We start from the raw sequence: 16,559 nt of genomic DNA on the forward strand, positions 1-16,559 counted from the left end.
GGTGCCTCTACTTCTATTTTTATTGTGAAAATGAAGGAAATGGACCTTTGCAAATGAAAGGATTGACTCCAAGACCTCAGTTTGCACCTGGAATGGTCACCTTATCATGGGTTCACTAAGTGAGAATGGAATTTGGAGGGTGTCGATGGTGCTGCCACCCCTCCCTTTATTTTCAGAACATTTCAAAATATTTCGGTTTACAAACTATAAGATGTCAGCAATGTAATTAAACTTTATTTTAAAAAATTAAATATCTAAATGTTTTAACTATTTATACTCCTCTATAAAGGGGTAAGAAAATAATCATGAAAATCATTTGTTTCCTGATGTCTTGTGGCAAAGTACTGTCTGACTTAAAGGAGAATTTTATGGATCTATCTGAAAAGAAAACAAGACGATTGTTTTAAATTTTCTGACCTTTGCTGTGATAGCAAGTAGTTCTCAGCAGTATTCTAACCACAAAAATTTTTTTAATGTATGTATTTAACCTATGGCCCAAAGGAGAAATGATGTTATAAAAATGAATGAGGAAATAAACTGATTTTGAAAGAAACCTGGGCAATGAAGAGAGCATTTTGGAAATAGAGGTTTGAAACTGTTACCATTATTTAGTAATTGTGCTGCCAATAATAGTGTGCCATCTGTAAAAACTTACCTTTTCATTAAAAGACATCATTAAGAGATAAAAAGACCAGCTAGCAAATAGGCTAAGATATTTGAAATACAAGTACTGATAAAGAGCGCAGTTCATATGGACCCCAGGTCAAGTCCTTCTGTGGATAAGTTCTCAAAAGCAAATGCACTTTCATAATGCAATGTCTTTCCCACTTTTAACTTCCATGGATTCCCACCCTCCCCGTGGCTTTCCCTCCCCCCACCAGGTGTTTACATTTATCCAGCATCCTTTAATGCCTTACTTTTCTTCAAACAATATCTCTGATAGACTATGAAAAAGAATGCTCTTATTGGAAAATCGATATATCAACTCCCCTGGCAGAGAGGAGGGATCAGACATTACACAGTGTGGACATCCAGCTGAATCATACTGAACTCTATGCATGTTAAATACGATGTGAATTGTAGTCCCTGGAATTCTGCGTCAAGCCAGGTACTGAAGGCTTTCCTAATGCAGGGCTAGGGGAGAAGAAATGAAGGGAAGGAAGAAAGGAAAGAAGAGAAAATAAACAGGGATAGGAAGAGAGAGGAAGGTAGACAACTGAATGGTCATATCAAAACAAATACCTTCTCATTTTTGCAGTTGAGTAATGGCACGTAAAAATAGAACAAAACATACATTCTGATGCCCATGCACCTGAGGCTGAAGAAGTGTTTGCAAATGCTGTTTGTTCTCTTAGTCACACATATCCTTTTACCAGATACTCCACAAACTCCTACCCCTCATTCACCTGGCTAATTCCTATCTAGATATTCCCTGTTTAAAGTAGCAACTCTCTATTCCATTATTTCTCATTTGAGCATCCTGTTTGTTTCCTTCATATAACTTACTATAAATTTTAATTATTTTAAGTTTTTTGTGTGTACTTAATTTTTTGCCTGTCTCTGAACTGTAAGCTCTGTGAGAGCAGTATTTCTGTCTTGCTCACAATATTCTCAGCGCCCAACACTGAAGGACTCAAATATTTGTTGATTCTCAACCAGGGATGATGGATTTTTGCCGCATGGTAGGTATTTGGCAATATCTCTGCGGAAGACTGGAAGCAGGAAGAGTCAGTCACATTCCTTTGCATTAACATGACAGGAGAGCCTAAAACATTAATGTCACTATTTTGAAAACCCTGATTTAAACTGAGGCTTTTAAATATATTTTTGGATATAATTGACAGAAACCCAATTAAACTATTGTTCCTGAATTCAATAGGGGGCAAGCAGAAACCAATTTTATTTTTTCATTGTTGTCTCTGAAAATCTCTGAGAATCCCTCTCTACTCCGATGACAAAATCTTAAGCAAAACCTTCAGCTTTTTCAGTCACTCTCAAGTAATTAAAAGTCCTCCAGTCATCTAGTAATAAATTGTCTTTTTTCCCTGGTATTAAAATATCCTGCCCCATACAACATCAAAAATCCCAGGCTCAGGCAGTTCAAAATTTCTTTGCCATTCCCTGCCCATTCCATCACCCCACACCAGTCTTGTTCTACCTTTTTCCTTGCTGGATTTTCATTTTGGGTCCCTCCAGGGCTGGAGAAGACAGTTAGGGACAGAAAGAATCCCCCATGATTGGAAAGTTGTAGCCTCATGTCAATGTCCTCTGGGTGTAACTGAGATTTGAGGCTGATGTTTTCTCTTGTGGAATGCCTCTGTAGGTGCATCACTTACCTACAGTCTCTAGGCTCAGCAATGTACACTTTGGTGTATCTTATGGCATTCAGCTCAGTCCTCTGGTTTCCAGGGATCCACTCCTAGGTTCAGATCATCATCATCTCACCCATGCAGGCAGTCCTGTTGGAAAGCCTCTCACAGGATGGACCAATCCAGCTATCTTACAAGAGGACCTAATTGGTTCCTTAAAAGCACATGTGTGTCTTACACAGAAATGTGGGCTGATGCTAATCAGCCCTGTGTGCATCTTCTACTTAAAGGCAGCCTCAGCTTCTTGACGTGGGAATCTGCAAATGTGGATCAGTTACCAAGTCTTGCCTAAGATGCAGAGACATGTCATCTTTTCCAAATGGTCCTCTTAAAGTCCCCAGACTTGGCTTGAGATGAGGGGGAAGCATTTACCTTCCCACCTGCAAGGTGGTACCCTGGTTTGGATGTAAAGGTATTTATTTGGTACTGAATTTTGGGTCCTCTTCCAAGAATGTCAGTTTATCATCTGTTCACTTTTAGCGTAAATGTTCAAGGTACTGTAACTCAGGGTTTCCCAAAAACAATGCTATTGTGATCTCCAACCTAATAAATCTTTGTTGTGGGGTATGGATCCCAAAAATTGTAGGAGGTTTAGCAGCATCTGTGGCCTTTATCCACTAGATGCCTCCTCCCAGGGTGACAAATAAAAACGTCTCCATGCATTAGCAAAGGTTCCCCAGAGGACAAAATCACCCTAGTTGAGAAGCACTGCACTTGTTTCAGCTGGTGCCTCTCAAAATTTTTTCAGATTATCAAATCAGATCATTCAGAAAATTAGATCAACAGACAAGAATGCTTGTAATCACAGGTTTCCAGTGGGGATCACAATCTGGGCATACCTGTAAGCCACTTGAAACACATCAGGGACCTGAGCATACCAGTTGAGATGCTCTTAGGCAAAAAAGAGGTTTTATTGTCTTGTGGAACCCAAAGGATAGCTAAAACCCAGGACTCAAATATCACTACAACTCCCTCATGATCTCATCAGTCACTTCTTGAGTTTGCTGTCTTATAGTTTTTCTAAGAGCAGAGTTCCTAGATTTAAAAAATCCCACATAATGGGTTTATTGTCTTCACCTGGGTTAAGTGGCTACCCAGGAGCATTCTGTCAGAGGGGAAGGGTCATGGGAGAACAAAGCAGCTCCAATGACAGTTACATGTGTGGATGGGATGGAAATTTCCAGATAGAAAATAGTGGGGCAGGTCAACCCAATATCATAAAAACTGATACTAACTAGCTTAAAGGGTGAGTTAAAAGATTTCTGATGGGCTAGAGGAGGAAGGTTTTTTTAGGAGGAGGGAGCAGCTTTAGTGAAGTCACATCTATGAAAGATATATTCCGAAGTTGGGAAACTATAAAGGGCAGTTGTAGTTTCCCAACTCTGCTTAGAAAAGCAGAGATTAAGGGCAGGGAATCAGGGGACAGGCTTCCACAGAGATGGCAGATCATGAGTGATCTTTCTGCTAAGTAAAGTCTTCCCTCTAGACATTCATGAGAAACTTTGAGAAAGGAAGCAACATGATGAGGTGTATATGAGTAAAGTTACATTATGATTTTCGATTACTTGGATAGCAATGACTGGCATAGCCTGGAGGCAGACTGCAGGCAAACCTCATTTTATTGCACTTTGCAGATGTTGTATTTTTTTAATTAAGGTATCATTGATATACAGTCTTATGAAGGTCCCACATGAGCAATGTTGTGGTTTCAACATTCACCCATATTATCAAGTCCCCCACTACCTCGTTGCAGTTACTGTCTATCAGCGTAGTAAGAAGCTATACAGTCATTACTTGTCTTCTCCATGCTGTACTGCCTTCCCCATGACCTACCTATATTGTGTGTGCTAATTATAATGGTCCTTAATCCCCTTCACCTTCCCTCCCCACCCACCCTCCTTAACCCCTTCCCTTTGGTAACTGCTAGTTCCTTCTTGGAGTCCGTGAGTCTGTCGCTGTTTTGTTCCTTCAGTTTTGCTTTGTTTTAATACTCCACAAATGAGGGAAATCATTTGGTATTTGTCTTTCTCCACCTGGCTTATTTCACTAAGCATAATACTGTCTAGCTCCATCCATGTTATTGCATATGGCAGGATTTGTTTTCTTCTTATGGCTGAATAACATTCCATTGTGCATATGTACCACATCTTTTTTATCCATTCATCCATTGATGGACACTTAGGTTGCTTCCATAGTACATGTTGTATTTTTTATAGATTGAAGGTATATGGCTACCCTGCATTAAGCAAGTCTATTAAATGCCATTTTTCTAACAATTTGATCACTTTGTGTCTCTGTGTCACATTTTGGTAGATCTTGCATTATTTCAAACTTGTTCTTGACTATATTAGTTATGGTGATCTGTGATCTTTGATGTACAATTTACTGCAATTGGGGGGGGCACTACGAATTGCACCCACAGAAAACAGCAAACTTATACAGTGATATAATGTAGTGTATGTTCTGATTATTCCACCAACCAGCTGTTCCCCCATTTCTCCTTGTCCTTGAGCCTCCCTATTCCCTGAGACACACCAATATTGAAATTAATAGCCCTCCTATGGCCTCTAGGTGTTCAAGTGAAAGGAAGAGTTGCACATCTATCTCTGACTTTAAATCAAAAGCCAGAGATGATTAAGCTTAGTGAGGAAAGCCATGATAAGACAAAAGCTCTTATGCCAAATAGCTAAGTTTGTGAATGCAAAGGAAAAGTTCTTGAAGGAAATTAAAAGTGCTACTCCAGTGAGCACACAAATGATAAGGAAGTGAAACAGCCCAATTGCTGTTATGGAGAAAGTTTGTATGTTCTGGAAAGAAAATCAAACCATGCACAACATTCTTTTAAGCCAAAGCCTAATCCAGAGCAAGGCCCTAACTCTTATCAATTCTATGAAGGCTGAGAGAGGTGAGGAAGCTGCAGAAGAAAAGTCTGAAGCTAGTAGAAGTTGTTTCTTGAGGTTTAAGGAAAGAGCCATTTCCATAACATAAATGTACAAGGGGTAGCAGCAAATGATGTAAAACCTGTAGCAAGTTATCCAGAAGATCTAGCTAAGATAATTAATGAAGGTGGTTACAGTAAAAAACATTTTTATTGCAGATGAAACACCCTTATATTGGAAGAAGATGGTATCTAGAATTTTCATAGCTAGAGAAGGAAAGTCAATGCCTGATTTCAAAGCTTCAAAGGATAAGCTGATTCTCTTCTTAGGGTCTAATGCAGCTGGTGACTTTAAGTTGAAGCTGGTGCTCATTTACCATTCCAAAAAGTCCTACAGACCTTAAGAATTATGCTAAATCTATACTGCCTGTGCTCTATAAATGGAACAACAAATCCTGGATGACAGTACACCTATTTACAATATGATTTACTGAATGTTTTAAGCCCATTCTTGAAACCTGTTGCTCAGAAAAAAGATTCCTTTCAAACTGTTACTGCACACTGACAATGCACTTGGACACTCAAGAGCTCTTGGGAGATGGACAACAAAATTAATGTTATTAGTATACCTGCTCACAACATCTATTCTGCAGCCTCTGGACCAAGGAGTAATTTCAAATTTCAAGTCTCATTATTTAAGAAATACATTTTTAATTTTTAAATTATGTTTATTATCAAATGTATATCACAGTGGTTCACCAGTCCCCCTCTCCCGCCCACCTGCCATCACCCACTCTCCACCCCTTTGGTAACAACTAGTCACTTGTCTGTGTCTATGAGTTTAATGCTGTTTTGTTCCTTCTGTTTCACTTTGTTTTTATACTCCACAAATGAGTGAAATCATTTGGTATTTGTCTTTCTCTGCCTGGCTTATTTCACTGAGCATAATACCCTGTAGATCCATCCCTGTTATTGCAAATGGCAGGATTTCTTTTCTTTTATTGATGAACACTTAGATTGCTTCCATATCTTGGCTATTGCAAACAATGTGGTGATAAACATAGGCGTACATATATCTTTTTGAATCAGGGATTTTGTTTTCTTTAGTTCCTAGGAGCGGAATTACTGAGTCAAGAAATATATTTTATAAGGCTATAGCTGCCACAGATAGTGATTTCTCTGATGAAAGTGAGTAGTCAACTGAAAAATCTTCTGGAAAGAACTCCATTCTAAATGCATTAAGAATATGCATGATTTATGGGGAAAGGTCAACATATCAACATTAACAGGAGTTTGGAAGAAGTTGATTCCAATCCTCATGGATGACTTTGAGAGATTCAAGACTTCAGTGGAGGAAGTAACTGCAGATGTGGTGGAAATAGCAAGAGAACTAGAATTAAAAAGTGGAGCCTGAAGATGTGACTGAATTGCTATAAACTCATGATAAAATTTTAATGAATGAGAAGTTGCTTCTTATGGATGAGCAAAAAAAATTGTTCTTTTTTAAGACAGAATTGACTCTTGGTGAAGATGCTATGAAGATCATTGAAATGACAACAAAATATTTAAAATATTACATAAACATAGTTGATAAAACAGTGGCAGGATTTGATCAGACTGACTCCAATTTTGAAAGTTCTGTGAGTAAAATGCTATCAAACAGCACTTTATGTGGTAGAGAAATTGTTTGTGAAAGGCAGAGTCAGTCAGTATGGCAAATTTCATTATTGTCTTAGTTTAAGAAATTTTTACAGCCACCCCAACCTTCAGCAACCACCGCTCTGATCAGTCAGCAGCCATCAACATAGAGACAAGACCTTGCACCAGCAAGGAATCACTATAATTCAATGCCATACTTCTAAATACAACTCTTTCTAAAACAGAGTACCAGTCATGTAACTCTTCAATGACTATTTTTTGCCCCAGAGCATTTTTTCTCATTAAAGGTCTCGGTTGAGACAAGCAAGTTGCCAAGGATGCAATATCTGTGGACCTTTCATCACCTAAGACATAGTACCTATGTCCCTAGGCATCTTGCTGGCCTCACCCAGGTCCTTCATGGCATTAATTGGACCCACATTTACTCCTCCTACCTCATCTTTGTTATACCTGATCAAGCACAGTCTTCAAACTATTCTAATCTACATTTCATTCTCAGAGAGTGAAGAGAACAAATATACAATGGACAGTATATGCCCCTCACTGTATAGATTTTAAAAAGGAGGCCCTGAGTTATTTCTGGGTACTCTGCCAGATTTTAGCAGTTAATGGAACAAGTAATTGGATACATGAATTACCTAAAAGAATTCATTCATTTAGGTGATGTAATTTTTTTAACTACTGTTAGACTTTGGTCAGGCTTAATATTGTCACTTGATAAATACTGTTTCCACCAATAATTCATGAAGTACATTGGCCATAGATTGTCTAAGCTGGAGTGAGAAGTGATCCTAAATCCTAAATAAAAATCAGATATACCCAGTCAGTGCAGTTAAACCTGATTTTGGTAACTTCTGCAGGAGGCCCCCTCTTAAACACCAGCTTTTTTCTTATAAAGGCCCTTTTGTGGGTTCCTCAATGACTGCTGTCCTTGCTGAGGATCTCTCACTTTTTCACTTCCTAATACTAGGGGGAAAAAAATCTGTAGTTAACCATTTAGGTGGCCCACTTAGTTCCTGGTTTGGAGATAAAACCTTTTAAGATAATTTTAGTCTGGCTACCTTTTGCAGCATTTGTGACCCATAGGAAAACTTTTATTGCAAAATTGCTAGTACAGGGCACCTCTACTGTACCTCTCCACCCCCCTGCTCTGCCATCAAAGTTCTCTTAGGATAGTCTATTGCCTTTAAACCTTTCCAGTTGACATACATTATAGGGCACAGTGGACAAATAGTCTGAATTTCTTAAAGCTCCTTTATTTGACTTGAGGTGGAGGGTAGGATGGGATATGCACTCTGCTGTCTCCACTCTTGGGGAAGGAAAGGGCATATTCACAGCCCTCCAGAAAACTGTCCCTTAGGCATTTTCATTCTCCCATCTTCTTTGATCAGTTCTGCCATGTCATTCCCAGGAGGTATGTGAGGTCTGAGAACTGCTAAATGGGCTTCACATTCTCCTAGCAGGTGCTGCGTGGATGGCCAAGACCTTTTTAAGAAGGCTCAGAGCACTTGGCATCTGTTTCTCTGTTTTGGAACTTTTACCAAAGGACATAGAAAAGTCCCACTAAATACGTCATATATCTTAGAAATATATGCCAAGATTGTTCTAAGTTCTTAAACATTTTTTTTTGGTGTTATGGATCCTTTTGACACTCTGGTAAAGCCCATGGATTCCCTTCTCCTAGTGCATAAAACAAAAATATGTAGGACTACAAAGGAAACCAAATACATGGAAATAGAGTTTTATCCTTGTATGCCATGGGGGTACAAGTAACCTAAGTTAAAGACTTATGTAAGACTCTTCGTGCTTTTCAAATATTATTATATTTATCTTCCCAACACTCCAATGAGGAAACTGAGGCATCATGAGGGTAGGTGGCAGAGAAAGGATTCAAACCCTTTCAGTATGACTCCACAGCACTGTTTAGATACCATGCATATGGAATCCCCCAGATTCATTGATGGTTGATTATGATTCATCACACTTTGGCTGAAGTGGCAAATACCTCAGTGTTTGGACAGTAACTAGTATTACTCCATGAATTCCACTCCCTGGTTTGTTGAGCATTTCATGATAGCTTTGGTTATTTGGAGGAGGGACAGAAATTTAGAACTAATCCAAGTCTCATTTTTTTCTGGGCCAAAATAGCAGAAGACATTAAGTCCAAATATGAGATTCATCCACTTGCTTCTGTATCCATGTGGAATACATTGTCCTATGGGTGAAGCCAGTGTTTGTTCAGTTTTCTTTTGCTTGTAGCTAACAGCATCCTAACTGGCATACCCAATAATGACTAAGATTGAATATTCTGCCAACCCAGAGGAAGGGAGGCTTGGAGAAAATTACATTGATTTAGAAAAATAAATAAAATATGGCATTTCTTTTTCTCCTGTTAAAGAGTAAAATCCATACCCATTGTGTAGTATTATCTCTCTCATAATGTTTACTGTGAAATTAAAGGAGATAATGTTCTTAGGAAAGTTGCTTTCAGTGGCAGTCATTATTGCTGCTCTTCTCATTAGGCGGAATGTTTGGAAGTTGTGGGAAATAGGGAGGAGGCCACAGAGAGAAGATTGGGGGAATAAACAAAAGTAGCCTTACAAATTATAGGTTCTTCAAGTATCAAGAGCACCATAAGTGCTGTTGGAGATAAGACTTTTCCTCTACTCTTCAAGGTTCTTCTGGCTGGTCTAAGGATCAAACAGACATGAGACAGATTGATAGGAGAAAAAAACACAAAGCTTGATTATATATGTATGGAGACTCAATAATAAATTTGAGACCCAAAGAAATGGTCAAGGCAGGAAGACTTTATACATTTTAGACAAAGAAGCATAAATCTGTGAGGAGTTGACGGGACAAAGAAAACTTAGATTTGGTAGCTTCAGTTAGTAAGGAATTGTAAAAGCATTTGGGTTGGAGTAATAAATTAATATAAAGTAACAAGGTTTGCATATATATAGGCTTATTTGGCCTTGAATTCCCTGTCTCTGACAATAAGGATGGCTCTGTACCTCCAGGTGCAAGGAAGGCACTTCTCCGGTGGGAGATTTATTTCCTGGTTTCAAGGCAAAGGGAACAGAGATGGGGGTTAGAGAATCTCTTCTACCTCTGCTATTTCTCCAGTCATTTTAATTCAAAGTAATCAATATGCTAAAGTGGCACATTTTGAGGCAGCCTGCCCTTGGTCCCTACATTGCAAAATATTTTCACATAGAACTCAATCTGTGCATTTTAAATTATTATTCATCTAGTAACTCCCCACATCACTATTGTCATTTTCCCTTTTTTCCATTTGACTAAAGGGGAATTTTGGAAACTAACAAGATTGTTCATTCTTGTTCCTTAGATAGAACAGTAACATTTGCTTTTATGTTTATCCTTACAAAATCATTTTGGCTTTTTATCTCAAATATGCTCAGCAATTAGGATTTTAAAATCTGCAATTCTTACATAATGTTTTGGCTCAGGAGTGCACATTTAAACAGTACCTTGTTTTGCTGTCCCACCGCCCACCACCGGTTTATTGTGTGTTAGAACCTCAGAGCAGTGAATGCCCTAGCAACTCAAACTGACCATATTCACATATTCCTTGGTAGCCTAATTCATTGGAAAAAGTGGAGAAAAACTACAGAGGATTTGGAATCAACAATTACTTCATCATCAGTACGGGGTTGGAACGTCTCAACATTCATTCGTTTAGGGAATGAGGGTCTATAGTATAAATTCTTAATCTGGGATCCACGGTTGGTTTTGGTTATCTGAATTCGTGTATCTCTTTTTTCTTTTCAATAATATATGAACATGTCTATGTGCATTTTCCCTGCCCATAATTTTCACCAGATTCGTAGAATGATTCTAGACCCCTCAAAAGGTACAAACTACGATACCAATTCTTGACACTACTGAAAAACATAAAATTGTAGTTTTGACATCCACCTAGCAAAGCCGGAGCCTCTGCCCTCAACAAAAATGGCGGGAGCCACTTCACACGTAGCCCCTCACGCAGAAAGGGCAGCGGGCCCCCACCGCTTTCCTCCACCGTCCCACTCCTGACCCCGGAAGGACTCAGCCCCCGCGGCCCCGCCGCTGCTCCGCGCCGGGCTGCAGCCGGAAAGCAGGCACCTGGCTTGGAGCTCCACGTACGGAGGTGGAAGAGGCGGGGAGGGGAGGGTGGAGTCGCGACGCCCGCAGGGCAGAGGCAGCAGGGCTGGACCGGGTGGGGCGCGGCCCTGAGCGCTAGACTTGGCCCTCTGGACTCCCGAGTACGGGTGGAGGAACAGAAAACTGGACAACTCCCCACGGAGAGAAGTCCGCAAGGGGAGGGCTGAATCAGGGTAGACAGCGACCGCTCGGACCCCAAATCAGGGTCTGGGCGGCCGAGCCGAAGGGAACCCTTCTTTTCTGGTCCTCTTGGTAAAGGAAAAGGACCGCAAAGGAGAGCCCGATTGGGGGTGGGGTCGGAGTGGGGTCCTGCTGGAGGTAAGGCAGCTGATGTGGTCCAAGTTTCTTTCTGAGTGCCCGTGGCTTGAGCATGGAGTGGTTTTTGTATGGGGAAAATTACGCTTTCTTTGAAGGTGCTCTCAGAAAATGATTCAACATAAAAGTAATTCAGGAAGGATGCGGCGTCGGGGTCCTTCTGTAAATGAAGTTGTTCAGCATTTTCTGAAGGTGTAGTCACAAAAGGTCTTGCTCTTGCACAGACCTTGTTAATTTGTACTTATGGCAACTAAGCATTTTTGCTGTGTTTAAAGTATCGAATTTATTTTTTGGTGGGGTGGGATATTTCAGACCTTTTCTTTAATTATAAAGTGGAAGTTGTAGAGTCTTATAATATTTAAGACCCAACGGTTTATGACATTATTTTAACTTTCCAGTGGTTAGAATGGAAAGTAGCAAGTGAAAGTTCAGAATACTGTATTTTGGTGACGCTTTAGACCCCCTCTACAAATATGAATGAATAATCATGAAACTGCCTTTATGTTTATTTTAAATAATATTTATGAAAGCTATTGAGGTGAGTAGTTTTTAAAAGTTATCCAATTATTAATTACTAAGTAGGAGTCAGTGATTTTAAATGAAAGGAACTGAGGTAATTACAATGCAAACATGGAGATTTGTCAGAATTCTTTTAAGAAAACCTCTGCAGTAAATTGAAGTGTTGGCTTCAATTTATCATATACTTAAAAAACTGGAGCCCTCTATAATGGAGAAAATTACTTGAGTTAATTACATTTAGTATTTTAAAAAATTTTTTAAATGAAGTAGCCACAGATGGCTTAAAGATCCAGAATGTATTTCATATACTGAATGTTTCTCAAAAAGAAGTCAATTTTGTGGGGGTGGAGGTATAAATGTGCATTTTTTTCCCCTAATGGTGTGCCATTGATGAAAAGCTATGTATATATGGTGCATTAAAAAGTCAGATACTAGAAAAGGACTTCAAATGAAAGCAGTAGTTCCCTGCCCAGATTCCCTACTCTCCCAGTCTCATTTCCCAGAGGACTGTTTCACTTTATGGTTTCCTTTGTAATTCTCAGTAATGTGTCTGTATCACAGTTTGTTGGTTGAAATAAATACACTTCACTTAGAACTAATCGTACTGAGCCTAAACATTGTAATTAGAATATGGATGGAGGGGAATTAAGTTTACACTCCAAATGTCAGTGATAGGGAATGGGAATAAGTTAAGAGTCAGTAGCTACGTTGGGGGTGATGAGTTTGTTCTCAGTTCTTGTCCCCCTTGGAACAAAGAATTAAGGGCAGAGACACAGTAGTGAAGCAGAATGAAAATTGTATTTGAATATACTCCAAGGGAGGAATGGGCTAGAGTCAAGGTAGATAAACGCAGGCTTACTTGCTTATCTGGAGGAGGACAGAGAGAGTGAAGACTTGTGCTTAAAGTCTGGAAAATAGAATGGAATAGCATAGTGACAAAGACACCACTGGAAGAGCACAGAGACGTGTATAAGTTGAGCAGTAAAAAAACTCTTTTAAAGATACACACTCCAAGAATGGGGGAGTGTGGGCAACCTCAGAGAAGAGGAGAATCCTAATAGCTGGGATTTTGTCTTTCAAGGCTTTCAAGAATGGGGCAAAGTTAAAGGGTCAGGGGTGTAGGGTTGTCAGTGGGTCTCATCTCACAATTCTATCTCTGGTAAGAGACAATATGTCATTGTCTATAGCTAGTCCTCTAGGTAATTCTTTAGGACAAACCTTTTATTCTTCTCTAAAATAGTGGCCACTCCCAAGGAACACATCAGTTAAGACTGCTTGCCTTGCCTTAAGGTAAGTACTTCTTGTTCTTATTATGCTAGTCTATGCATTTTTTATAGGAAAATTAATCATGATGCTGGTCCCTTGTCTGTCCTATCTCACCTGCAGTAGCTATAGCAAGTCTCAAGGTCAGCTCAGATTCAGAGCATGTGGCGTGAACTCAAATTGCAAAGAGTGTGAGTCCTTTCTGGCTCTCTGACTTAACCTGATTAACTCTGAGTTCAGTGAGCCTCACCTTCTCTTCATCCTGCTCTTATCTGTCTTCCTGCCTAACAGCTATAAACCCAGCTTAAGAAGTATTACTGTGTTTGATTTGAAAGGCAACTACTAGTATCAGTGGTTTTGATATTTGTCTGAAAAGGGGGGGTTATTAACAGAAGGGGGTAATCTAACTGGAGTCTAGAATATATGCAGAAATAAAGGACTTAAAGTATAGCAAGTAAGCTTTTATAGAGGGATTGTTCTCTTTGGTAATGTTTATACAGCTCTATCCAAGGAAAATACTAAATTTGGTGGACATAAACATTCTGGTTACTGGAGAAGCCGCCTCTCTTATCAACCAAGGACAATTCTCAGGCTCTTTCTTGGCCTGGATGAAATATTCCTCAGGTCCCATTAATTTTGTGCTCACTAGGCAGACCATTTTACTTATTATTAATTCAGCTCCCTACAATCTTTTCAGAGAGGTAGGTGTTAAAAAACAAAATTAATCCAAGTAAATTTGAAGATCTAATTGGTTTTATTAAGTGATTAATGAACTGGGCAAGTACAGAAATACCCCCCAGTTGTGCAAAATGGAAAGTTTTTATAGGGAGGAGGGTGGGGTAAAAAGTTATTAGCAAAAGAAAAGCGTAGGGATTTTTTTCAGGTAAAGTCATCTTCTCACAAGAGGAGCACAGGGTCCTATGCAGATTACCTCACTAGTGATAAGGAAATTCCAGACTGATTGGCTTAAAACTCCACTTCTGTGCTGAAACTGCAATCAGGAAAGGCATTAAGCCCAGTTTGGTGACTAGATAGTATATTTCCTCACTATAAATGAACAAATTTGTAAACTAGTTTATACATCAATACTATGTGAATTTGTTTGAAAGTGTCCATCTGGGTACAGATAAAATTGAGTTTCTGGCTATATGAAGCATAAACCCAGATGCTTAATCATCATGTTTCTACCTAGGTTCTGCCACCTTTAAGGCCTGAGTGTCAACTGCCTTCCTTGTAGACATCTGCCTGATCTTTGGTTTCAATAGAAATAAAACAATAATAAAATTTCATCGTCTTTATGTGGCATTTCTTTGAAGCTCTTTAAAATGGGACAGTTCTGAAGTTCAGTGAACTCTGATGTTCCTCCTTTCCAGCCCCAGGAGTCATGATTCCAATCAGATGCCTTTCAGTTTACCACCCCTCACCCTCTAGCCCTACACAGTTATTTGAATGAAATAAGTGGAAAGAAATGGATTTAAAATTACTACCTAGACACTGAAATGTTTATTTAACCAGAAAATAGAGAATCTAGGACCTGCAGTTTTTCTAAGGAAAATTCACTAGCTGAGCTCAAAGTTTAGATCTAAGTCATTTTCTTTTTGGCTGCTCTGGTGATTAATAAAGTTTAACACAAGTGAGTTTGACTCAGAATGTTATTTTCTCCAGGGAAGTGTAATAATCATGAATAATTGCAAAAAGGAAAAACTGATAGTTAAAATTTCAATATGTATCTTTTACTTGGTAGACCACCAGAAATCTCTGTGGCTAATATGTTTTATTGTTCAGGTTTTATTTATTTCTTTATTAAGGTATCTTTGGTATATAGTCTTATAAAGGTTTCACAGGAGCAACATTGTGATTACAACATTCACCCATATTATTCACCCCCACTGCAGTCACTGTCGATCAGTGTAGTAAGATGCTATAGAGTCATTCCTTGTGTTCTCTGTGATGTACTGTAGCTAATATGTTTTTATGTTTCATTTACTGAAGATTGGAAGAGGAATCATGTCAGAAGAAACAGTGAAAGAATCACAGTTTTCCTTGAAGATAGCAGTCCTAAGAGTGTTTGATCTTCCTCTGTCTTGGTACTGTTCTCTCTCCCAGGTAAATAAAAAATGAAACATGAAGTTGAATAATAAGTCTATTGCTCAGATCATAGTATTTTGTTTACAGTATTTAAATTTCAAGTTGATATATTAAGTAGTTCAGCCAAAATAAGTAGTTTAAAACTTACTTCCTTTTTATTTATTTCATTGGTTCTTTTTGGTTGTTATCATAGTCATAACTCTCTTTTTTACTGAAGTATAGTTATGTACAATATTATATTGATTTCAGATGAACAACTTAGTGATTCATCAGTTATATATATTAATTACTAAATGCTAACCATGATAAGTATAGTTACCATGCAAAGACATTACAATATTGTGAGCCATATTCCCTGTGCTGTAATTCTATCCTGTGACTAAATTATTAATTTGAAGTTTGTACCGCTTTATCCCCTTCACCTATTTCATCTGTTCCTCCTTACCCCCCACTTTGCCACCATAGTAAACAGCCATCTGTTATCTGTGTTTATGAGTCTGTTTCTGTTTTGTTTTTCAGATTCCACATATAAGTGAAACCTTATGGTGTTCATCTTTCTCTGACTGACTTATTTCACTTAGCATAATACCCTCTAGGTCCATCCATGTTGTCACAAATGACAAGATTTTTTTCTTTTTTATGGCTGAATTTCTTTACATTCTCATAGTCATAACTCTTAAAAGGAGGATTGTAATACTTTAAAAAAATCTTTTCCTGTTTTAAATAATTAACACAATCCATTACAATTATTTTCAGTGAATTATGTATTTGACTAGACCTCTCTCACTATTATAATCCTTTTATGGTAGTAAAATGCCAGTTCAGTGGCATCAGGTACATTCTCATTTGTTGTGCAGCCTCTTTCTGGAACTCTTTTCATCTTGTAAAACTAAAACTATGTAGACCTTAAACAGCAACTCTCCATTCTTTCTCCCACCAGCCACTGGTAACCACCATTCTATTTTCTGTCTCTCTGAATTTGACTACTCTAGGTACCTCTTAAGTGGAACTATTCAATATTTGTCTTTTTGTAACTGGCTTATTTTACTTAGCATAATGTCCTCAAGAGTCATCCATTTTGTAGCATCTGTCAGAATTTCTTTCTTTTTCTAGGTTGAATAACGTTTGATTGTATATAGATACACACCACACCTGCTCATCCATTCATCTGTGGCTGGGTGCTTGGGTTGCTTCCACTTTCTGGCTATTGTGAATAATGCTACTGTGAAGATGGGTGTGCAAATATCTATTTGAGTCCTTGCTTTCAATTTTTTTGGTTATATACGTAGAAGTGAGAATGCTGG

At 38.6% G+C, this 16,559-nt stretch overlaps 1 protein-coding gene across 4 annotated transcripts in view; it reads left to right on the plus strand.

Annotated features, from left to right (window-relative positions):
- Positions 1-10,957: 10,957 nt before the first annotated feature.
- MIGA1 (mitoguardin 1) overlaps positions 10,958-16,559 on the plus strand; it is a 90,362-nt gene continuing 84,760 nt past the window's right edge. The window contains exons 1-3 of one of the 4 annotated variants that reach the window (XM_057500348.1): positions 10,976-11,048; positions 13,145-13,194; positions 15,160-15,273. In XM_057500348.1, the coding sequence (XP_057356331.1) occupies positions 15,175-15,273 (99 nt within the window). In that variant the 5' untranslated portion in view covers positions 10,976-11,048; positions 13,145-13,194; positions 15,160-15,174. Of the gene's footprint in view, positions 11,049-11,129; positions 11,389-12,336; positions 13,195-15,159; positions 15,274-16,559 lie in introns of those variants that run through there. The other 3 variants (XM_057500350.1, XM_057500349.1, XM_057500351.1) reach the window with 3 other exon arrangements.

The sequence above is a fragment of the Manis pentadactyla genome, chromosome 4 (assembly GCF_030020395.1).
Source record: "Manis pentadactyla isolate mManPen7 chromosome 4, mManPen7.hap1, whole genome shotgun sequence".
Lineage (NCBI taxonomy): Eukaryota > Metazoa > Chordata > Mammalia > Pholidota > Manidae > Manis > Manis pentadactyla.